Raw genomic sequence first — 26,606 nt, forward strand, 5'->3', positions numbered from 1 at the left:
CATTTCTTCTCATAATAACCTAATGCAGCAATCTTTTTCCTAAACATTAACGTAAAACGTCATTAAAGAAATATAGCAGGGTGTTAAAAAAAAAAAAAAAAAGACTGTTACTTTGTCTTTGTTTGTGTTCCTTTTTGTGTGTCATAACCTAATACGTTTCTGTCACATCTTTCAATGACTCATTTTAGGATTTGTGGTATTATTGTACACCGTGTCAAATTGGCTACCTTATTGCTCAAATTTCCTCTTTATTATCCTAAGCAACATTTATTTTTTATTTTTAAAAACATCCCACTCTCCTGTACTGAATAGTTTTTTTTCTAAAATATAATTTAAAACACTTCTGCCCTCCATTCTCCCACAAATCTTCCCTATTACGTTCATAATTCCCTAAAAACTCATATACTGTATAAGTAACTGAAGAAATAAAAGGAACAATTCAGTAAGTCAAAAGTACTTGCTTCTGCGCAGGTAAAATCTTTGAGATAATTACAAATTCAACATCTTGTCACCTTAACGCCTTGTATAAAAATGTTGGACAGAGTAATTAGTCATGCTGGGTATAACACCTTGAAGAAAAAATCTTGGTGATTCTGAGAAAGTGCCTCATTGGTGGGCATATTTGGTTAGTTTTTTTCCGTGATGTGGCAGCACAATCTATTATTCTGTCAGTAATACCAATTTTGAATTATTCTGTACGAGGAGTCTACAAAGTCAGTCCTGGAGGGCTATGGTTATAACACCATATATATAGTACACATATATATTGTTTTATCTGTAGCCCAATCTGACCTATCGTTATGATTTTAAAATAGCTAACATTTTACAATAGAAACAAAATACTGAAAAACATAAGACATGTCCTTTTAAAGATATTATGATCAGTACTGTCTCAACAAGTTAAAAGTAATGACTAGGAGGCTTCCGTGTTACTGAACATATCAAACCCTTACAAGATCACTGATGTACACTTCTATAGAAATCTACACAACACCAACCTTACACATAAATTATCAACCATAAGAAAAAATACCAGAAAGTTCTCACCTGTTTTAGGCTCAGGTGAGTTCAGAAGTTGCTCTAGGGATGGTGTGGAGGTGATCATCAAGGATCCAGACTCTGTCTCTGTAGTTTCCATTCCTTCTCCCTCCTCTCTAGCCATAGACTGCAGATCACAGACTGTTTGATCTGTATACTTCCTCTCCTGAAGACTCTTCTTTAGCTGCTGACCTGGTGGAGGACCTAACACAAAATAAAGATTAAGAAGACCTGTTCAGGCAGTGTGGTGTAGCACTCGGAGCACTGGATGTTAAACCAGAAGGCCTCTCACTTTGTATGCGCTACATCTGTAAACAAAAAAAAAAAGTCATGTAATGTATTCTGATCTTGTATCACCCGCTACTGTACACCGGAGCTACTAAGATCAGAAACTATAATATTGAAGCAGGTAGAGACAAGGTAGTACTATACTTAATTGAGGGTCCAACTGAGACTAGACTGGGCAGGGAAGATAACCTATGCATGCTGTACATATAAAAACAGTGCAGGCTCAGGTATTCCATAGTGGCCAGTGTACTGTAGTAAATGATCTGCTGGGGGAGTAACTCCAGCTCTGGGGATGTAAAACTCCTGAATAAACCGAGAAGGAAGGACAACTGCATTACACAATTGAATTCAGAGGCCATGTTTTGCACTATATATAGTCCACTTTATGTCCGTTGTTGCTGCTGCAGGAGCATGAGAATTAAAAATAGATATAGATAAATATATATACTACCAAAGGTTTACAACACATCAGTTTTTTCTTCAAATGAAATCAGCTGAAATGCAATGAATGACAGCAATTAAAGTACATGAAGCCTTGCAAGTTGAAGCAAATAATCTGAGATTTGCTTTCGTTGACCTGCACTGTTAATCTGTGCTTGAAGCTGTTGTGCTGGGAGGCACCTGTGATCACTCAAGCTGGTGACCCTCAGAAACTTGTCTTCTGATTGGGCTGAGAATTTGCGTCTGCCACATCTCTTCCTATCCAGAGTTTCTTCCAGTTTCCAATGGCCTTTGGATTGTGTAGGACACCACCGTACTTTTTTTTCCCTGCAATTTCTCTAAATGAAAGGCCTACACTTCTAAGGGTAATAATAATGCTCCTTCTCATTTCATTTGTTAATTGCAGTTTTCTTTCCATTATCACTGGAATATTGTCCAAGCAATACTTCAGAGATTGTAGTAACTCAGTCTGTTCCAATTCTGCTTTAAGACACACAGAGCATTTTTTATGTAATCAGCAGAAGTTGGGGCACCTGTGCAAATTGTTTGCTTTAATCGGCATTACTTAATTTACGTTAATTGCTGCAGAACATCTGTAGGTTGTAATCTGTTAGTTGTTCCCTGAAGAAGGCTTATTTGTAATATTTAGAAATTTCCTTTTTTTCAGTTTTTGCTAACCTAACCTTTAAATTTAAACCGCTGGCAGTTTTACTGCTTACATTTTCACCATTTTAGGTCATTCATTGTATTTCAAATGATTAAGTTTGAAGAATAACAGGAAAAACTAAAACTTCTGACCAGTAGTGTATACTGTATGCTATTTTTTTCGGATGAATAGCTAAAAGTATCTATCTATCTAAAGAAATAAAATAAACAATTCAGTATGTCAAAAGATGAAAAGTTCAAGTTTCTGCACAGGTAGAGCATTTGAGACAATCACAAATTCAACATCTTGTGACCTTGTATTTGCCTAGCTATTGATGTCTGCTGAATATACAATAAAGATAAATCATTTAAAAGTTTTAATCCTAAGCCTGCTAAAGATACTCACAACTGGGGTGGTCACAAAACCAGAATTTTGTATTCAACACTAATGCCAAGTGACGCTATTCAGTACCTATTTGATACCACAGCAAAAACAGAAATCCCTTTCACCATCTTTTAATTAAAAGTTCTGCCATTATTCAAGTGGACAATATCATGCCTTATTAAGTAACAGAATATAAAAGATTTAAATACTAATAGCAACAGCAAATTTAATAAAGTGGTATATGAATCAAGTAGTTGCTCAGCTGTTGCTTAAATAAACTAGTATTAGAATTAATAAATATCAAATTACAATGCAAGGCTCATTTTTAATATGTGACAGACATGGGGATCTTCCCAGTGTAACAAGAAGTGGTTTGTGTTATTATCATAGGGGGATTTCAGTGTAGGGTTTATAAAGAATCATATCAGCATGGGCTTCCTGATTTATCTTACCATGTGCACATTCTAATTTTATTCTGACATTTTCTCACCAGTAAGTAAAAAATACTTCTTAAGATCAATACTAAAAATACAAATTTGAACATTGTAATATCTGCATAGTTGAATTCGTATACATGTTCAGTTAAACTCTTTAAAGCCGTTTCTGTAATAGAATGTTTTTAAAATCTGGTTTGTCACAGATTCCTTCTGTTATGTTTTTAAATATTTGCAAGACAGGTTTAAATCTAAGTAATCAACGCAGGCCTTGGTGTATTCAGTGTTAACATTTGCAGTGCACCATGTATCGGAATTTATTTTGTAATGTATGTAATAAGAAAATGCATTGCACTTTTCACTACAATGATGGTGTAGCACAATCATTAGCACTGCTTTTACGAATACCATACCAAGTGGCACATAATACAGACATAGTAATTGGGTGGATACGCAGAAACACACACAGACACTTGTCCTTTAATTAACGTGGACCATTTGCTGATGAAAAACTTGCTGAAGAGTAATATTTAAAGGATGACCCAAATTGTTTAAAATTTCAATATCACAAACTCTTGGGGCTTCAACTGTCCAAATCTGTCCCAAATTCAATGTTTCCTGAGTGAAATGAAACTTGTCCGTTTTATACTGATCTATTTTTCAAGAACCTTTGTTGTGCTGTTTTCAAGACTGCTAAGTGAGTGATCAGACATTGTTCTTGCGTAGTCCATGTACAAATCCAGAATTAGAAAATTTACTGGACTGGCATTACTTGTGTTCAATTAATTGTAACTGAGAGACTAAATTACATACGCCAATGTACCATTCAAATACATGATACAGTATACTGTATATGCTTTCACTACATTTGTCACATGATGGGGTTAAACTAATAAACATTAGCTTGCCTTTTTAAACCAAACAACTTATATAAATTTAGTATTTGTAGATTCATAATCATTATGCTGTGTTGTCCATATTGCTATAACCGTGTACCTCTGTGGTGCATTTATGTTAACACAATACAAGTTGAACTACTAGAGAGATGTGCTTTGAAGCACTGAAACACTAAATAAATTTTATTTTGGTATTAACAAGTGGTGCAGCTCATTTCATCGCCAGTGTAGTCAAGCAAAACAGCTGCTTCATATGAAATTTACCTTGATTTTTACTTGATACAACTATGCTAGCATTGCCGCCGTGCAGTTTCCTCCCACATCCCTATATGCATTACCCGGACACTGGTTAGAAAAACAGTTGGATGATCAGATGGATATATGTAGACGAAACAATAAGAGAATGAAGGCAAAGCCTTTGTTCCATTATCGGGGCAGTGTAGGACAAGGTATTAAAAAGCGATTAGTCACGCCATTTACAAATTAAAACAAAACTCATATCCATTTGGTTATGTCATGGTTATGTCTCAGTGCACATATACATTTACAGTATTTCTGAGCTACCTCCAAAATGGGTGTTTGTTTAGATTTAAAGCATGATTCTGGCAATTGCAGACTGAAATTCTCCTCCCTCAAATAAAAATCACTACCAGACATACCTTCTGCTTTTTTTCCTTTCAAGACATGCTAATTCAGCACCATAGCACTATGAGCCATTTTCATATGGAGTTTTTACTCATGTTTTGTATTTTTTATTACGTATTACGTTTACTTGCAGTCACTCATCATCACTGTGGTACCAGCTTTGACGCCAATACATTTACTTTAAAAAAAAAAAAAAGATAAATAAGCTAGTCACATTCTTTTCACATCCCTACTCACTACTGCTAATGGACACCACCCCAAAACTGTAAATTCAATTGCTTTTGGAAACAGAAGCAGGCTAAAAAATAAAACAAATTAAAATAATTTAAATTAATGCTTTAACACAGATCTATTACTTTTTAAATACAAATCCTGTAAGTAAGAAATAAGCAAATGTAGTTACAAAACAAGAATAAAAAGTTTTACAATTTGATTTTCAAATACAATTTGGGAGTATATGTTACAGAGCACTTGAAAATCTCAGGGATGCTTGCTAATGGACCTTTAAACAGAAAACAGTTGACAGGATCAATCAAAAATTAAAATTAGTGTTAAGTGCAATGGACATTCAAGACTAAACATTTTATTGAGCTTACTTATAAAATCCAAAATCCCAGACTCTGTAATAGACTGAAAATGTAATGTGTTTAAAACGTAAAAAAATATATATGTACACTCTCACTCACTAATTCTCCTAATCAACTTTCTATATATTTCTATATATCAATTACTGAATTAAAATTGCAAAAGTCCTAGAAATAAGCTCAGGAAGAAACAAAAGGCAATATAATTCCTAGAAGAGAGACATAGATTCGAACAGCATATGCCAACCCTTGTCTGCTTTCATTTTTCACCTCCTAAAACAGATTTTATTTTGCACTTGTTAGTCATTCCTGCTGCACTATTAATTATTACATAAAATTGTAAACGTCATCTCTGTTAATGTGTCTAACTTCAGGTCCTTACTTGCTGCTGTAGCCTCCTTCTGTAAGTGGAACAGCTGAGCTTCCAGTTTATTGACTTGTTGCTGCAGTGTCTCAACCGTTTTTCTGTGATCTTCCTGAAGATGGCGCATCTGATCCCGGAAGGTATTCCTCTGAGATTCATTCTGGGCTGTTAGTTGACTCAGCATTAGGTTATGTTCCGATTTCAGCACTGCATTCTCCGACTGAACTGTGCAAACCCTTGTGAAAACAAGATGACAAAATCAGTAACTTTGTAAAACTAACATAAACCCTTAAGATACCTTACAGTAAAACTTTATGACAAGAATGGAGCAAATGGTCATAAATCCCCCTACATTTCATTTAAAATAGGAGAAAAAAAAATACAAAACAAAATTAGCATTTTGATTCAGTCTCTAATGTTCTTACTCGATTGGTTCCACAAATATATGATGTTTACCCTATTAAAAGAAAATGAACATTTATTATTTGTTTTCTAATTACACACAAGAAAATTATACACACACAAGAAAATTACACACACAGACAGTCATCTGAAAAATCATTTGCTTAAAAGGGAAATTAAACACCTAGGTATATAATTTAAGTTTGTTTCCTTCCTTCCCTAAATCAGCTTATTCAAATTCTGGGTCATCAGGGACCACAGTTAGGGTGCATATCCATCACAGGACAGACACTCATTCGGACACCCACACTCACAACATCCCATCTTACGAGTCATCATATAAACTAACCTGTACATCTTTGAAAGTACAATACAGGAAAAAAAAGCACAATTACGATTATGAATGTGTTTTACGCTACCTAATTGTGAACAAAATTCTAGCATTCATAGCTAAGTAAAATAGAAATCATTAATTAGGCATAAAATGGTATATTAAAATACTATACAGTGTAGATAATGAGCTATTTTAATAATAATAATTTTATTTATACAGCATCCTTCCCATAAAAGTATGTTTTACTTAATCTAAAAATATTTTTTCGGGATCTGCATTTCACAGAAAAAATTAGCTTCGTACTTTAACTCACTCATTCAATACATTATGCCAACATGCACACAAAAGTGTTGTAATTTGGCTCTCTGTTCATATTTTGACTTGTGCGGTCTACAATTTTTTACATAGAAAGTTTATAACAGTGCTTGTAAATACCAGATAAACAGTCTCTTTTAACATTTGGTGCATTTGCACCATCAAATTATATCTTGCTTATTATGTATGGTCAGAGTTTATTTAGTCATAATAATGCAAAGACTGTTTTAGTAATACAGGCGCTGGCAACCCATGACTGTGAACTGAATAACTGGGTTAGAAAATGGATGGATGAATGAGTGATGGGAAATATAAGAAGAAATGTGCTTGGACCATGATTCAAATATGCAAACTGCGAATTGACATACAGTATCTCACAAAACTGAGTACACCCCTCACATTTTTGTAAATATTTTATTATATCTTTTCATGGGACAACACTGAAGATATCACACTTTGATACACTTATGATAAAACGGAGGTGCTTATAGTGGGTCCATCAGCTAAATCCCAAATTGGTCTTGGACTTCTCGGCTCTTTCTGTGTCTTTTGCAAACCTCAATTCCTCAATCTTGGTGTTATCTTTGACAGTAACCTCTCTTTTGAGAAACAGATTAATTCTGTAGTCAAGAGTTGCTTTTTCTAGATTCGTCTATTAGGTAAGATCAAGCCTTTTTTTTGATCGTCTAGGGATCTTGAGAAAGCTACTCATATTTTTATCTTTTCTTGCCTTGATTACTGCAATTCGCTGTATTCTGGGATTAGCAAATCCCTGATATGCAGCTTACAGTTGGTCCAGAATACTGCTGCTCATTTTCTGGTTGGGGCAAGAAAGTCTGACTCTTTTTCTCCAATATTAGCTTCTTTACACTGGCTGCCTGTCAGTTTTCAAATTGATTTTAAAATCTTGTTGCTAGTTTTTACATCTTTACATGGGCTTGCTCCTGCCTATTTATCTGAATTGTGTGCTTTACACCAGCCATTTAGAGTGCTTAGATCTTCTGATCAGTTGTCTCTTGTTGTCCCTCGTACCAAGTGTAAAACTAAGAGGGACAGGGCTTTTGCAGCTGCTGCTCCTTGCCTGTGGAACTCTTTACCTTATAACAAAGGAGTCGTCTACAATTGAACTGTTCAAAACAAGACTAAAGGACTCATTTCTATTCACTTGCATTCCGTGACCTTCAGTAATACTGATGGTTTCCTCATTGTGATTATGTAATCTTACTTCTATTTAATATTTATGTTCATTTATTTTATTTCTATTTATGTTAATTGTATGTTTTTTTCTTCTATTATTATAAAGCACTTTGGCCACAGTATTCCTATGTTGTTTTAAATGTGCTATATAAATAAATTGACATTGACATACAATGTAAAGTAGTCAGTGTACAGCTTGTATAACAGTGTAAATTTGCTGTCCCCTCAAAATAACTCAACACACAGCCATTAACATCTAAACCGTTGGCAACAAAAGTGAGTACACCCCTAAGTGAAAAATGTCCAAATTGTGCCCAATTAGCCATTTTCCATCCCCAGTGTCATGTGACTCGTTCGTATTACAAGGTCTCAGGTGTGAATGGGGAACAGGTGTGTTAAATTTGGTGTTATCGCTCTCACACTCTCTCATTCTGGTTACTGGAAGTTCAACATGGCACCTCATGGCAAAGAACTCTCTGAGTATCTGAAAAAAAGAATTGTTGTTCTACATAAAGATGGCCTTGGCTATAAGAAGATTGCCAACACCCTGAGTTGCAGCATGGTGGCCAAGACCATACAGCGGTTTAACAGGACAGGTTCCATTCAAAACAGGCCTCGCCATGGTCAACCAAAGAAGTCGAGTACACATGCTCAGCGTCATATCCAGAGGTTGTCTTTTGAAAATAGACATATGAGTGCTGCCAGCATTGCTGCAGAGGTTGAAGGAGACCATATGCCGCACACTGCATCAAATTGGTCTGCATGGCTGTCGTCCCAGAAGGAAGCCTCTTCTAAAGATGATTCACAAGAAAGCCTGCAAACAGTTTGCTGAAGACAAGCAGACTATGGACATGGATTACTGGAACCATGTCCTGTGGTTTGATGAGACCAAGATAAACTTATTTGGTTCAGATGGTGTCAAGCGTGTGTGGTGGCAACCAGGTGAGGAGTACAAAGACAAGTGTGTCTTGCCTACAGTCAAGCATGGTGGTGGAAGTGTCATGGTTTGGGGCTGCATGAGTGCTGCCGGTGCTGGGGAGCTACAGTTCATTGAGGGAACCATGAATGGCAACATGTACTGTGACATACTGAAGCAGAGCATGATCCCCTCCCTTCGGAAACTGGGCCACAGGGCAGTATTCAAACATGATAATGACCTCAAGCACACCTCCAAGACGACCACTGCCTTGTTAAAGAAACTGAGGGTAAAAGGTGCTGGACTGGCCAAGCTTGTCTCCAGACCTAAACCCTATTGAGCATCTGTGGGGCATCCTCAAACGGAAGGTGGAGGAGCGCAAGGTCTCTAACATCCACCAGGTCCGTGATGTCGTCATGGAGGAGTGGAAGAGGATTCCAGTGGCAACCTGTGAAGCTCTAGTGAACTCCATGCCCAAGAGAGTTAAGGCAGTGCTGGAAAATAATGGCGGCCACATAAAATATTGACACTTTGGTCACAATTTGGACATTTTTCACTTAGGGGTGTACTCACTTTTGTTGCCAGCAGTTTAGACATTAATGGCTGTGTGTTGAGTTATTTTGAAGGGACAGCAAATTTACACTGTGATACAAGCTGATACACGGACTACTTTAATTGTATCAAAGTGTCATATCTTCAGCGTTGTCCCATGAAAAGATATAATATTTATAAAAATGTGAGGGGTGTACTCACTTTTGTGAGATACTGTAACACTAATCTTCTTGAGGTTTGACCAGTAAGCCACATTTACCTACACAAGCTACTAAAGGCTATGCCTCCTACCAACAAGAATGTCAGACTACACTTGGAATTAATAGATGTGGGCTGCTGGTGGCAATGGAGCACTGTTGTAATTCATACACAATGCTTAACTGTAATTGGAATAGATTTTAAAATATTTAGTACAGTTTGTCTTTTTCTCTGGTTTAACAAATTGTCTACTCCACAAACTCAAACATTTGATGCTTGAAATTGTTTAATTGCATAGTGACATGACGATAGACTTTTTAACACTTGTTTACATATTTTGCATACTGTATAATATTAAGACATGTCTGTAATAAGATGCATGTATTGAGAAAAACGTGCAACATTTAGAAGAAAAACGTTTCATATAACCTGTTCAACTCACTACATACCAGGTCATCTTATTATGTTTTCTCTACTCGGGGGATATCAGATCATAATCAGCAAGAACTAATAAGCAGCAACCTGAACATGGATGTTGCACACGTGCAAGAACAAAAACACACATTTGATCTAGCTCCAGGGCTACAGTGAGAAGCTGAGGTAGTAGCAGTTCCAAGGACACAAGTTGTGCCAAAACAGGACTGGTCAAAGGGCACAAGGCCTGAACATGACAGTGGAGTTGGCCCAACTGTCAGAAAGGGTCCATGAAGGAAGCACAAAATAGGCTTAAATTCAGAGTCTAAAGAGAAGCCTAGAGATCTCTCTTATTTCACCAGTTCCAACCAGAGACCATGCCGGTTCAGGAGTCTGATCAGCTTACCACGAAGAGCCACTTGGCAATCTAAGCATAGTGCGTGCCTAGACTCCAAGCTAGAAGAAGTGTTTTATTTGGTCTGATTAGTCACACACATTTCACCTTGGTTCTGTTTTAGGCACATTTTGAACCTCAAGTCAGAGGATGTTATGCATAAATGTAAACATTTTCTCCTGCTTGTTTTGGTGCTCCATCTTGTCACTTGAGCTCACAGATATAAGACAAAAGGGTGATATGTGACAGGCTGGTGAATGTAAGCATATAAGGGCTGTGATTTCTGGTGATTTGAGACACACTGTTCAGGTCTGTGTATTAAACAGTTGGAAAGTATAAATACAATCACACTAGGACACATGGTGAATGTCCAGACATTAAATGCCTTGAGATATTTTGGCATGATCTGAAATGAGCAATAAATTCTTAAAAGCTAGAAACATAACACGTATGACGCTGCAAATGCAAAGGTGTGTAGGCCATAACCTGATCTGAATAGACAATACTTCTGAAACAATGTTTCTTAAACATTTTTTTCTCGTGACCAAATCTTGCCCTTCTCAGCGTCTCCGAGACCTGGCCCAGGATGACTGTCAGATTGAGGGGAAAGGGGATAAGTTCTCCTTGAAGAATCACTGCCAAAGAGTCATTGTGAGGGTTTCTTTCTTTGGTGGGGTCCCACTTGGAGAATCACTGGCGACGGTCAATGCTGGTCCCCTCAGGACAATCACCAATGACAGTCATTGCGGAGCAATGCTGTTTGCCAAAGCTGCCTGCGGCACTTCACAAACTGTACACAACCCTTTCCTTTTGAATAAAACAGGGAGTCAGGACCCTGCGTGACCTAAAACGCGTTAGCCTGCGGCCCGTAGCTTGAGAAGCAATGCTCTGAAATGTTAATAACTACAGAAAAATATGACTGCAGTTAATTCTTGCAAATATGGTATATCTAGCTGTAAAATCTATTAGGACAAATATACTATTTTATTCAATGCAATGATAGTTGCATAACTTGAATCCATAAATTTATAGTGTCCAAAGTGTGTGGCAGCAGTGTACTTTAGATTACTTTTATAAATTATTTTGCTCTGGGCGAAGATCTGACAATAATCTTTAGGAAAAATATTCAGTAATGGAGAAATAAATCTCCATAACACAGCACAAGAAACTGACAGGACAACTAAATGCTATTGCAAATCCTGATGGATAGAGCAGGATAATTTAAGACAGTTTCTAATGAAAAGAAACAAAAATAGAAGGTTAATGCAGAACATATAATTTGTAAAAGGGCATGATTATACCTCTCCCGCAGTTCAGCCTCTTTGGCTACAGTCTCCTGCAGCATCTTGTTGTGACGCTCCAACAAAGTGTCATGTTCCATCTGCAATGTCTGGAGATCATCTGTGTTCAGTTTCAGGCTCTTCTGAGTTTCCTGCAACTTAGCTTTGAGCTGTTCCATCACCTTTTCTAAATATTCTCTAATGGTTATAGATAAAAGAAGAACATGAATGAAGCGCTAAAAAAATTAAAATCTCCAACAAAGCAAGCCCAGCTGATTTGTTACACCTTGATATACAGTGATCCCTCGCTATATCACGCTTCACCTTTCGCGGCTTCACTCTATCGCTGATTTTATATGTAAGCATATTTAAATATATATCGCGGATTTTTTGCTGGTTCGCGGATTTCTGAGGACAATGGGTCTTTTAATTTCTGGTACATGCTTCCTCAGTTGGTTTGCCCAGTTGATTTCATACAAGGGACGCTATTGGCAGATGGCTGAGAAGCTACCCAACTTACTTTCTCTCTCTCTCTCTCTTGCGCTGACTTTCTCTGATCCTGACGTAGGGGGTGTGAGCAGGGGGGCTGTTCGCACACCTAGACAATACGGACGCTCATCCAAAAATGCTGAAAGATTATCTTCACGTTGCTACCTTCTGTGTTCAGCTGCTTCGTGAAGCGACATGCTGCACGGTGCTTCGCATACTTAAAAGCTCAAAGGGCACGTATTGATTTTTGACTGTTTGTTTTTCTCTGTCTCTCTCTCTCTCCCTGCTCCTGACGGAGGGGGTGTGAGCTGCCGCCTTCAACAGCTTTGTACCGGCGGTGCTTCGCATACTTAAAGCCAAACAGCCCTATTGATTTGTTTGCTTTCCTCTCTCTCCTGACGCGCACTCCTTTGAAGAGGAAGATATGTTTGCATTCTTTTAATTGTGAGACAGAACTGTCATCTCTGTCTTGTCATGGAGCACAGTTTAAACTTTTGAAAAAGAGACAAATGTTTGTTTGCAGTGTTTGAATAACGATCCTGTCTCTCTACAACCTCCTGTGTTTCTGCGCAAATCTGTGACCCAAGCATGACAATATAAAAATAACCATATAAACATATGGTTTCTACTTCGCGGATTTTCTTATTTCGCGGGTGGCTCTGGAACGCAACCCCCGCGATGGAGGAGGGATTACTGTATTTTATATATATATATTTGAGGAGCTCACTGGAAAATACCAATTAATATCTATCCAATACTGCATCTTATACAACACAGCCTTACAAGATGCTTTACAAACCGCAATCAAATTCAAAATAATGTTCAAGATTGTTCAATATACTGTATATGATAAAGATATAAGAATCAAAAACATATATTAATATGCCAGCTAATCGAGCATGTTTTTATGTCATTGTATTACGGTTTAGGTTTATTTGTCATATATAGGTTAACACAGGGTCAACATACAATGAAATGTGTATGACGAGAAAAACAAGTCACTCAGCCTAGATCCAATAAAGCTAAAAAAAATAATTAAAAAAAAAAAAAAAAAAAATTTGCAAGTTAAATATAGACAAGCCATATAAAATAAAATGTGTACGTATAAAAGAAGTTATAGAGCAATAGGAGTTGGATGAGCAGCAAGTACAAATGACAGTTATTGCACAGATAATGTTTTATAAGTACAGATGCATATTCCATAAAGTGCAGATGCATGTTCTAGTCAGTATTCAGAGTGTGTGCAGGTACAGTTTGTGTGTGAGTAGTGCAATGTAGATGTAATGTAAGTGTATGTAAGTGTTCAGGTGTTGCTGTGGAGGAGTCGAATGGCCTGGTGATAAAAACTGTTCTTAAGTCTTGTAGTCCGAGCAGCCAGACTCCTGTATCGTCTGCCAGACGGTAACAAGGAGAACAGCTGGCGTGCTGGATGGCTGTGGTCCTTTATGATGCTGCTTGTCTTACGCAGGCACCGATGGAGGTAAATGTCTTCAATGGCAGGAAGACTCTTGCCCGTGATGTGCTCTGCTGCCTTTACCACTCTCTGTAGTGATTTCCGGCTGCTGGCAGAGCAGTGGTTTAGTGGTTAAAGCAAGACTGTAAAGCAGTTTGTTGTTCATCAATGCTGGTGGAAACATTAAAAGTAATGAGTAACCTAACATAATGCTTATTTTACTGAAATAAAATTATCCGTGTTACTTAAAATGTTTCAGTGTTACTAAAGAAGCTCACTGTAAATACAGCATTATTTTGCAGAAGTATTGCCTTTTACCCCCAAAGACACTGCCTGGAGCTGTTGCTGTATCATCATGCATGTGCATGCTCTGACCGTCTGGTGATAACTAGTTAGGAAGAGGTTAAGCACATGCATAGAGTATAATCAAGAGAAATGAAGTGAACCAAATTTATAAGTATACATCTAAAGTCAAGTGGCTTTGTCATACCATCCATACACAGTATTGCAGCATACAATGGCATGAAAAACATTCCCTAGGACCACAGTACAGAATATACATAAACACGGCACAAGTGCAAGACAGGTACAGTACACCACTATAACAGATAAATAAATAATATAAAATAAATAGTAATAATTTGAAATAGATGGTGATAAACCACACATGTTCTGAGGGGTAAATTTAATTAGTCCAGTTTAGAGTCACAGGAAGCTACTGATCGTCGCAGTAAGTCTGGGTGTAAAAGGAAAGAAGCAAACATGGTGGAAGTATGATGGTCCTTTGCAGGGTTCAAATTACACACCAGTTCAAAAAACAATGTGTTGTGCACAATCCAGTAACAGAAATCTATTAATTGTCAGTTTACTTTTAATACAGTGTTGAAACATATGTGATCGGGTGGCACAGTGGCTAATGTTCATACCTCAAATCTTTGTGAGTTTGCATTGGGGATGAAAAAGGGGATAGATATCATTTACATGAAGGGCTAAATGTAATTATAAAGCATATTAAAATGATGAAGTTCAGCTCTGTTTCTGCTCAGTTTCATTACAATTTTTATAAGGACTTTGGATTTAATAACAAATGCAGGCCAATGAAATGTGCAGTTTTTCCTACAAAAGGAGAAAAAGTATCGGAAAAGAAATGCACCATTTGCAACGCATTTACAATAAATAACTACACTGTATAACAAATTTAGTTAAATGTTTTGTAGGTAAGAGTAATGTAACTATGTTACTTTTACAAGTAACATTTCCAACAATGTTAATTCAATAATATTGCCTCCCAATCTACCATAACGTGACCCTTAGTTCCTCATTTTACGTCGAAACTCTACTACTTAAAATGTCTGGTTCTCTGTTACTTATTTTATTCTTCCCTTGTTTATGATCTCTCGTGAGCTCTTGATCAGAGGCTTTAATCCACCTCTGATTAAGGTACTTAACTGTTTGTGATGAAAATGTTTCTGGTTCAGTTATAAACACAGAATGACTATGTGACCCTGAGTAAGTCACTTCATGTGTCTTAGCTACACATATTATCACGTGAAGTATAATACCGTAAAAAAAAAAGTACTGTACTTTTAGGGTAGATTTTGGCAAATGTCAGAAAAAAGGTGTTCACTTGATTGCCCACTTTATATAACTGGCTTATCTTATGGGATATGACCACTACTAATATGCAAAAAAATTAATAAATAAAAAAATCACTTTTTTATCCTCACTACTTCCAAGCCACACTAGTATTAAAGTGACTATTGATGCACACATTTAGTTTTATGGCAGTATCCATACTGCATGTTATAAAGTTACAGGAGTGATCTTGCAGAAACTGTAGACTGTGAAACATTTTAGTTTTATAGATTTCATTTTGAATGCAAGGATGATAATCTATATATATAATTCACTAAGTCCATGGCAAGCAAAACGCACGCAAGACAGAGCCACGCCCGCCAACAATTCACTAAGCAGCCGACCATGGCATGGAAGACAGAGACCATGGGATACGCACAACAGAGCCCCGCCCGCCAACTCAAACCCTCCTCCTGCGTCCACCCTCGCTCTCGAGGCATGAGCAGGCAGTGTACATGGGGTATGCACGACAGAGCCTCGCCCGCCAACTCTTAAGACCATGGGCTACACACGACAGAGCATTGTTCTTAGTCACGGAAGCATAGTCATACAGTCTGCTCAACAATACGCTGATTACATGAATACTTCCAGAGTTTATGGTGGCGAGGCAGAAATTGTGGCGATGTCCCAAATGCATCCAGCTACTATCACCATTCACTTCCAAGATATCCCTGACCCCATCAGGTTCAAATTTGCCTTTTACTTTTACACGCAGACAATTTCTTGTTAGATTGGCCTTCGCAATGACAATTAATAAGGCACAGGGCCAAACTTTCAAAAAGATATGCCTGTATCTGCCAAAACCATTTTTCAGTCACGAACAATTGTATGTTGCTCTCTCCAGAGTTCCATCTTTTCATTCACTTACAGTCGTATCCTCAAACCCACCCCACTTGGACAACTGTGTCTTTCAGGAAGTGTTCACCCATCAATAAATAATTATGCCGCGGGTTGGCTAGTTTCAAATAATGTAGTATTTCTTTACCATAATATACTTGTTATTTAAACATACTGCATCTCTTATATACAGTATATTTCTCTTCTGGTTCGTCTTGCTTCCACTTCAAAACCGGTCCCGCCCACACGCAGCCGGCACAGCATTTCTCGATTCCTATTCGTCATCTTCCATGTCATGCACTATACTGGCATGCTGAGCGTAATACATCCACCAAGTACTTGAGATGCTGCCACAACAGTAAAGTAACTTTACCACCTTTGTGGGAGCCACCTGTGTCTTTACAACAGCTTCTTACACAGCAAACATCAGAAGCTAAAAATTATCATGAACACATTTGAGAATACAACTCTTCTCTAGCGTTTGCTTCCATGGGTGCATAGATAACTCAACCTCCTGGCCATGGACCATACCATTTTAAAATACACGGGCAAATTTATTACCAAATCTCTCCACTATACGCTAACACTTCTACCTCTCCAGGATATGGACAGTTGTATGTTTTTGACACAGTGCAAGCTACTGAAGTACGCTTACAAAATAAAGCAAACTCTGCATGCAGCGAAAATGTACTTCTCCAGCTTGATTTCATGCTCAGAACCATCAACCCCTTCGCTAAATGACACAAACACATGCATGAAATCGCTCAGTCCAATCCAACAGCATCTGTACGAATGGTTTTCAAGTTAAACCCTGGGCAGGATTTACAACGATACAATGCCCCAACATTGCAGTGATTTTCGTCAGAGAAGATGGCGAAACGCCTGCCGAAGGGGACATTTGTATCTATCCCATATGCAACTCCTGTAAACAGATTTCCACGCTCAATATGAATTGCGATCCTATGGTTTACCCACTTTTATTCCCTTATGGAGACATTGGCTGGCACAAAGATTTACAACATGTTCCCGATAAAAGAACCATCAAGCGAATAAGGCTTACTCAATGCCAATTTTATGCGTACAGATTAGCAATGAGGAATACATTTAGTATTTTGCACAGTGGCAAACTATTCCAAAAGTACGTCGTAGATGCGTATGTTAAAACAGAGGACGCGCGTCTCAACTATCTCAGATTACATCAACAAGATCTGCACGTGGAACAATACAATGTTTGAATACAGACGCACTGCAAGCAAACGCTGAAAATAACATACGTGTAGGCAAAATGATCATATTACCATCTACATTTCCAGGAAGTCCAAGATACATGCAACAAAACTATCAGGATGCCATGGCCATAGTACATAAATTCGGAAAGTCTGATTTATTTATTACTTCACATATAATCCTACTTGGCCGGAAATTCTACATGCACACTGCGTCTTTCAAGAAGTATTCATTTCTACTTGATTTCTGAATTCCTTTCTCACCGTTTTCCGTTCCTATTCTTACACCGCCGTATGCTAGAATATTTAAAAAGGGAAAAAAGGCTTATGTGAGACAGTGCTGATGTGTTGCATGTTGGTTGGATACTTTCTCTGTGCTCCTGACAATAATTCTTCCCTGCTAAGATAAAAAGCCCAATGATATGGTTAGAGGCTACATATTTTAATTCTTTGATTTGGGCATGCAGTCTGCAGCGCTTCCACACATAGTTCATTTGAAGCACTTTTTTTTTTTTTGCCCTCCTCAATACTGGGGTGCGATTTCCCCCATTGTCTGGCTTGTTTGCTGACCACACTCTGGTGTGAACAAAAGCAGCTGTGCCTGACCTTGAAATGGTGGCCTCAATTAACCAACAATCAAACCTGAACCCAAATATGAAACAACTTTAACTACAGGAAATACTGTGGATTAAAGGAAACATTTCTAATAGTAATTTGGCAATTTCAGTACAAAAATCTACAAGTGTCTACAAGTTTGCAAGAAACCACTCGCATAAGTATCTGTGAATCTGATCAATCCAAGCAGCTGATTCTGCTTCAAGGTCTCTTTTTCTCAAAATTAGATCAGGTAGCAGTTGATCACATTAAAAAGAAGGTGTTTTTGGGTGCTGCAGACTCACTTGTGGGTGGGTAGATCAAGGCAAACACATACAGAGTTGGAGAGAAATAAATGCCCTTCGCGACTGACAATCAAACCCTTTAATCCACACCACCATACACAGGTGAGGCGTCCTCTCTGTGCAGTTGCACTTCTAGGCACATTAACTTTCATGATTTGTAGTAAATATGAATTAAATATTCTCAAGTGAGGGTGTGAGCACAGGTCTTATAGAATCTTTATGATGCTTTTTACCCATTATTACTTCAGGTTTAATGCGTGATACACACCGGAAATAACTGAAGATGGAAACAAAGTTACTCATTATCTCCTGATCTGGTACAAAGCAAATGAACTCAGGAGTGTGAAAATCCCTTTAAAAAGTAATATGTTTACACAACAGGCACATGAAAAGCCACTGCTCACTTTAAAGTGGTACTCAGATTGTTGGCATGAGCACAGGAAGATCATTACCACTGAATAAATATATATATTTTATTTTCCATGCAGGCAATCTGACTTAAGTGGTATTTTTACTTTATGGTCAGATGTTATGAATTATATTTTAAGCAAAAACAATTATTTTTTTAATAGTAAAATTTCAGCCTACTTCATGCAAATATTTGTTTTAATTTGATCAAACTAAAATAAATGCTTATGAAAAATATTTCTTTGGCTTCATTTTTTTACTCACCTTTCCTGTTTGGATACATCATTTTCACTTTGTGATGAGGACTTATTCTTTTGCTGCTTCAACACATTGTGAACACGGACTTTGTAATTTTCAAACTCTGCTGCTGTTGAAGCCTGTTCTTCCTGAAATTAAATAGAATAAATATAACTGCTGTGGTAGCTCGGACATTTAGGTGCCAGAAACAAAAATGAATTTAGTTTTATGGTGATTTATTGTAGGCTATAATCTATCATGACAATAGTTTGAATAGGAAAGCAAAACACTTAGCATGTGATGCCCTAAAGACACTTTTAGCATGCTTCATTTTCATAAGAAAATAAATCTAAGCAAAATATAGCTTCAAAAGTGTTAACTTGAAATAAGTTTCGCAATGACACAAGAAAAGAGAAACTGGGAAACAACAGCTTGCTTAATTAATGGAGGATTCCAATTAAAACAAGAAACTGGAAGGGACAAAAACCAGCAGCCATAGTGCTGAACTTGAAATTCTCTGAAGTACAGTCGTGTCAAAAACATAAGCACGCCACATGAAATTATGTTGTTTTTTTGCTTTTTTAAACATTGTCTTATGTACATTTGACCTTCATTTAAATGTTATCAATAGATAAAAGTGATATAACAAACAACATGTTACATTTCCATTTTGTAGTTCAATTTATAACTTAAACAGAAATAAATGCAAATTTCACATGTGGAAAGGTATGCACACCCCTACAATCATCACTACTTGAAATACCTCAAATAGAAATTAAGTGCACAAGATCAGGTGCAATTTACTAGGACATTACTAGAGAGGATCTTCTCTGAACTTGTCTTATTTAAACCACATTTAGTTTGTTTTGCTCCTCGTTGTTGCAGTGTGTGTTACCACCATGTCCAGACAGCTCTCTGAGGCCTTTGGAATGAAGGTTCCAGATACCTACGAGTCTGGGGAGGGATTTAAAAAGACCTTGAAACAATAGGAAATCAACCATTCCACTGTCCAAAAGATCATCTACAAGTGAAGAAGATTTCAAACAACTGCCATCCTGTCCAGGCCAGGCTGCCCTAGCATGTTCAGTCTGAGAGCAGAATGAAGGATGCTGAAAGAAGTCTCTATGAACCTCAGAATTTCATCACAGGACCAACAGATAGCTCTTGCCACTGCTAATGTCAAAGTGCACAAGTCTACCATTAAAAAGAGGCTGCAATAATTAGATCTACATAGGAGCTGCTCCAGGAGGAAATCTTTGCTGTCCAGGAAGAACATCAGGGCAAGACTAAAGTTTACCCTTAAACATCTAGGTAAAGACAAGGACTTCTGGAACAATATGCTCTGGACAGATGAAGTAAAGACAATATTTTGAGTTATTTGGCCACAGTATCAGAAGACATGTTTGGAGAGAACCAAATGCAGCATTTGAACAGAAGAACCAAGTACCAACTGTAAAACATGGTGGTGGAAAAGAGTTATAACCTGGGGATGCTGTGGTGCATCAGGGCCTGGGTAGCTCACCATCATATAACTCACTATGAATTATTCATTATGACAGGGGTGCATAAGGACGATGTGTGACCATCTATCAGAATATTGAAGCTCAACCAAAACTGGACCTTGTAACATGACAGTAAGTCTGAACATAATAGTAAGTCCACCAGGGAATGGCTGAAAAGAAAAAATGGAGGGTTCTGGAATGACAATTCAAAGCCTAGATCCAAATCCTATCAAGATACTGTAGAAGGATTTGAAATGGGCTGTACGTGCAAGACACCATTCAAACATCACATGACTAAAAGAATTCTGCACAAAGAAGTGGAGACATTTTTCTGTCAGCCGATGTCAAAGACTGCTAGACACTTCCAGAAACCACCTTGGGGAGCAATACCAGCTAATAGAGGTAAAAGTAGGGGCACCTACTTTTTTCAAGGAAGGAAAGGGCATATCTGTTCATTTTTAGTTGAATAAATTACTGCAAAGGTAAAGATATTGTTTGAATGAAAAATCAAATCTTGATATGTACATATACATTAAAAAAGAAAGAACATTTCATGGGGTGTACTTTGATCTTCACATTGTATAAAATGCCTTGCCACTGTGTTATAAACTCAGAAGTTGAGGTATCAATCAGTGCTACTTCACATTTGTGGTTTTAAATGCAATCTAGCTCCTCATGTTTCTAGAGTATAATAAATTTAGTAGTATTGTCTAATAAAAGATTCTCTTTCCCTATAGAATTTTGCTCTGGACTTCCATGATAGCACATTGGCTTATGCTGAGAGCAAGGAGGAGTATGACATAAAAAGAAAAATCATCCTTAAGTGGGATATTATCAGTTCAGTGCAGAATACACCTAAGCTTGGAATCCTACTCATATCTAAAAAAAACAAAACAAAAAAAAAAAAAACCATAGGTTGTTGGAGGAAACCAGTGCATGTTGATTAAGAAGAAAAATCAAATAGGAACTCCACAAGTGGGATTTAGTTTACTGTGAGGTAGAAATGCACCTATAGTACCACCACTATGACCATAATAGCTCATTTATTTAAAGGTCAACACATTTACAAAAAATTAAGTAGTGACAAAAAAAGTAATTGGCAGATGTATAAACCCTGTTTATATGTAACACTGACTATGAAATTATTCCGCACCAACCTCCCCAAAAATACCCTTGCTTGTTATTCTAAGAAAAACTGAAAGTGGAAAGTACTGCTTCCAACAGCTTAAAAACTACAAATAAGTATGTATGAAATCAAAATCTCTCTTATTAACCAAACTAAAAATTTACATTAATTTTAATTGACTTCGCCTTGAACCAACTTTAATGATCATTACTGCATAATAACATTTGTTCTTAAATAAATTACAGCTTTACTGATTTACTTTGCACAATAAATTATTACAAATGATATGCACTGAAGAAAAGAGCAGAAATACAATCTAAAAAGTCTTCCCTTCTATTAAAGGAAAAGGCAAGCAATTCATCATCTGCTATTAATCCTTATGGGAATATTAGTCACAATGTCACTTTTGTAATTAAGTTTTATTTTATGTCCCTTAGCTTGTGCATATCAACCCCCTATAAAATGGTAAATCAATATATACTGGCTCTTTAAAACCTTAACCTTCCAAGCTGCACATGGGAAGGGCAAAGCAAACGTATGATTACACTTGGGATACAGTAATTGAATATCTGCCATCTGCGTACCTTCTTTGGTAACTTCCTAATATTCTTTGCTTTTAAAGTAATACTACTTTGATTACAACATATCAACTGGCTATATAGCTACAATGGACACAGTATCATCAGCTGATTTACCATACTAACATATCTGGTTGCTACTGAACCAGGCAGTAGGACTGCTACAGTGCTGAGATAACGATGTCTTTCATTTCATCATTGATATCAAAGGCAAATACAGCTACATTATGTGGAAAATATTTTAGGAGTCAATGTCTGGGAAAAAAAGTATTGTGACTGACAACATAGCAACCAAACATCTGCACTAAGTGTTTTGATGACAGAGCTGCAAAGTTAATGTACCATGCCCTTTGATAAAAAATTGGGGCTAAAAATCAACATAATGCCAGGGATGATTTCTATCTTTTTCCTAGATTTAGAGAGCCATTACACTGACCAGCTCAGAATCAGCAATGGCCTTAGGGGGCTTATGTGCACCCTTAAAAATAATGAATCTTTAATGGCACTTGACTGGATTTATATGGTCCCTCATAGAAGTATTGCATGACTGTGAGGAGAAAAGTGCTTGAAACTTACCTTTCTGTTATGCTAGGACATCCTCACTTCAATTGAACCAACACATTTTGGATTACAAATTGATATCATATGCCAACATTCAACTTTGTGCTTGTTGTGTGAGAACAGTGTTACATCTGAGAAGTCTTATTTCTTATACCTACGACTTTTAATGTTTAACTAGTTTGGGACTTTACAAAATGCTTAATTAAGAGGTGTGTTTGTGGAGTATTCTATATAAAGCAGATTGATGAAAATATAATAATAAATTAATAATAATTAATTGCTAATATAATAAAATACTGTATATTAGAATGTGTTATATAAGTATGCCTAACCGATAAAGGAAGCTCTTCTGTTAAGAGTTTTTTTAGTTAACCATGATGCTCTGAAGAAGGCACATGTGGACACCACCTATAGTTGCAAAGAAAGGACGGTGGTATTGGAATTTCACATATAACAATGGCTCAATATTCTTCTTTTTTCAGTATTTTCGACAACACTGACAAAGAAATATTTCATTTCACCTTTTCAAATCATGAATCCACTGGTATTTCTCAAATCTGTTATAATCTATTCATGCATGTTAATGAAACCTGTTACAGATCGACATAAACAAAGGGTTTTTCTACTGGAGCCTTCACATGGATGGTTGTTTTGGGAACCAAATGGTTCCCCTATGGCACTACTCTGAACAGCCACTTTGGCAGCTTTATTTTTAAATGTTTTGGCAAGGAATACAAGCATGCATTGACAACAAAGCTTCAGCAAGCACACTTTATAAGACCATAAGAAATTTCACTAATCAGAGGATACCACTGACTATACAATATGCTTATACTTTTAACCATAAAAGCAGAGAATTAAAAGCAGAATGTTGTATTTTTTCCCTTGATGTAACTATTAATTACTAACACCACCTTGAACCTAACTTAGTATTTATTTTATTTTTGCAAATGGTAAATTTTCATTAAAATATTTGTTTAAAAAAAAAAAAAAAACAGACCATGCTAAAAGCATGAAAGCAGCCATTAAATTTTTAAAGACAATTTTATCACCTCTTTACAAAATAGCAAAGAACTATCAAGTATGTCTGTCTGGTCTTCCTATTCTGTACCTTAGCAGTATTGCACTCTTCCTGCAGAGCTGTGATTTTCTGTTGAAACGCATTGGTTGCACGATGATGTTGCTCTGCCATTGTCCTCAACTGTTCTTGTAATTTGTGTTTATCTGCGGTAAGATCGGCACACTGAAGCTGGAAGAGAGAAAAAAAATATATATGTATTTAAATTAATCTCCAGTTTGATAGAACTAAACAAAAAAGCTGAGCATTAAAATGTATTACATACAGACTGTCGATTTTTACATACTGGTCATGTCATACACAATGTAGAACTAAAAATAAACATACACTTCAATTTATAATTTATTAAAAAAAACAAGCAGACTCCTATTTCCAAAAAGCATGTTACTGATCAGTACTTTGTATTGGACTGACACCCCATGAACTCTTTGCTGTACATTGCAGACTGGCTCAGACTCCATGTGGATGTACAATTTAACTAATGGGTGATACTTATTACTGAAATACCAAACCAGTCCCTACAGGTGGAGTGCTGGCTCTGAGGCTAGGGATCTGCACTGGCAATCAGAAGGTTGCCGGTTCGAATCCCGTAAATGCCAATAGGGACTCTGCTCTGTTGGGCTCTTGAGCAAGGCTCTTAACCTTCAATTGCTGAGCGCTTTGAGTAGTGAGAAAAAGCGCTATATAAATGCAAAAGAATTGAAAGAAAAAAAAAAAAATTATCCATTTTTCCCCCTGTTCTTCTTTCTTCCTTAGACAGACATTGTAGTTATATTGAAAACTATGTTCCATGCTGAAAGTTATGCCTTCAATTAAAAGTACTTCCTAAATCTTTAAATATAATTTCTGCATTACATCTTTAGATATGCAATTTTTTCATGTTTAACTTAAGGAACAGAGATTCTTGTTCTTTTTCTTCATCTTTCAGCTGATTAATATATAATAAAATCTCAACAGCAGGCAAAAACACAACAGGATTTAAATGCTTTGCTAAAGACTTCCATATGCACAGAAACTTACAGGGCCAGGAAACTACAGCACAATAGTGTGAGACAATAAAAAAGTGGCAAAAGCAAAAAGTAAGGAAGACAAAGAAGGAGAAGCTGAATCACAACCTGCTATGAATATGGTTTGATAAGTAAATACACAAACTACAGAAGAGGTTAAGGGAGTGGCCAAATCTATATTAATGAGAGTGTTTTAAATAACATGCACTATTATTATTATAAACAGTCTAATTATCAATTTTATATAATGCCTTGAACCTGCTACAAATTATAAAATGCATGCATTATCATTGCTACAACTTAATTATCTGCAGTCTTTTTTGGAAATACACGCTTTCACATACAGTATGTATGTGAACATCAGCAGCAACCTGGTATCTCTCCACACCCATAATATAAAGGAAGTCACAGACATTAAATTGGATTGTTTACAATATAAAATAAAAGCACTTGAGAGACGTAAACAAAATGAGAACTCAATATACAGAACATGCTGCCCTCCAGGCCTTACTAAATAGGCCTGGACCCCCGTTTATCTAATGGGATGAATTCCCTTCCTGCCCACATCTCCACTACCACACCCAAAGCACTTCCTTTATAATAATAATAATAATAATAAACATTTATATAGCGCCTTTCCCATTTATATCTGCCCTCTCACTCACACTGCTCTAGACTCTTACTATGGCCAATGAGCCTTTGTACCTACACTTTACCCGACAAGTATCACATCTTTCACTGCAGAGGCAACAGGTTAAGGCAAAGGCAGCTCTCCCTCTAAGCCAGTTTCCATGATGAATATTCTCTTTCTAACTCTTACAGTAGAGTCACTGTCTACTGCTACATTCTGGTGTGGAGATATGGTGCTAGTGCAGGTGCTTTATGTCCTTTATGACAACACTAGCATTTGATGGGTTACCATTACCCATGGAATCCTACAGTATATGAATACGCACAGACATCTTAATAAGGTACTATTCACTCAATTTTGCATTGGTAAACCTATCCAGTACACTTTTGATTCTCCTAGTCCATTAACATTTCCCATCCACAAAATACCCGTCTCTTCATACTGGCATGCAAAATGCATGCCCCGTTAGTGTGGAGGTGTCTTGGAGAACTTTAAGTTGCCGTGTAGCATCCTGATGGCACTCATCCCCCTCAGAAACCATTTGGTAGTTTCAGATACAGCTTTGCTGTTGTGTTCATAAATGTCCAAGTGTTTAAAAACCAAAGCAAAGTAATATATAATACATATACTTGGTAAAAAAAAAAATAAAAAATACTTTGGAAATTAGAAGGCAGTGTTACACAGAAGTGACTAGTAAATTATTACAGAATGAGTCACAGTATAACATTATTGACACAACCAAAATATATACAGAGAATACAAATGTCTATCAAAACCTATACAAAAAAGGGAACAAAGATTTATGAACTTTAATGCAAAAAAGTGAAATTGTCAGGATTCTTGGAGTTTGTAACCAGGCTAGAACAAGAAAGATACAGTACTGAAGTCACAAGACTCCTTGAAATCAGCATACCTTCAAGTCTTCTAGCTGCTGCTGACATGCCTCCAGCTCCCCTTTCAAACCTGCATGGACAATCAACTGATCAGCTTCCTGGAGGAAAAATCATAAAATACGTTATTACATATAAAAACTCATGTCTCAGTTAACAGATTAGAAAGAGACTACAGATTCTCTATACATATGGTTTTTAACATTTTATTTTTTATATTTCGGATAACCTAAAAAATGCATTTGAATAAAGAGCAACGAATTGAAATCATACTGATGGCCGGGTCAGGAAGCAGTCACATGGTTGCAATCGAATTTAACAGCAAAC

At 36.9% G+C, this 26,606-nt stretch overlaps 1 protein-coding gene across 1 annotated transcript in view; it reads right to left on the reverse strand.

Moving 5' to 3' along the window:
• The window catches only part of LOC114650953 (GRIP and coiled-coil domain-containing protein 2), a 107,354-nt gene that overhangs the window by 18,500 nt on the left and 62,248 nt on the right, over window positions 1-26,606 (reverse strand). The window contains exons 15-20 of the mRNA XM_028800909.2: window positions 26,303-26,380; window positions 23,785-23,922; window positions 18,934-19,055; window positions 11,744-11,920; window positions 5,739-5,956; window positions 1,048-1,242 (exon numbers count right to left, since the gene is read on the reverse strand). Of these exons, the coding sequence (XP_028656742.1) occupies window positions 1,048-1,242; window positions 5,739-5,956; window positions 11,744-11,920; window positions 18,934-19,055; window positions 23,785-23,922; window positions 26,303-26,380 (928 nt within the window). The remainder of the gene's footprint in view (window positions 1-1,047; window positions 1,243-5,738; window positions 5,957-11,743; window positions 11,921-18,933; window positions 19,056-23,784; window positions 23,923-26,302; window positions 26,381-26,606) is intronic.

The sequence above is a fragment of the Erpetoichthys calabaricus genome, chromosome 4 (assembly GCF_900747795.2).
Source record: "Erpetoichthys calabaricus chromosome 4, fErpCal1.3, whole genome shotgun sequence".
NCBI classification, from domain to species: Eukaryota; Metazoa; Chordata; class Cladistia; order Polypteriformes; family Polypteridae; genus Erpetoichthys; species Erpetoichthys calabaricus.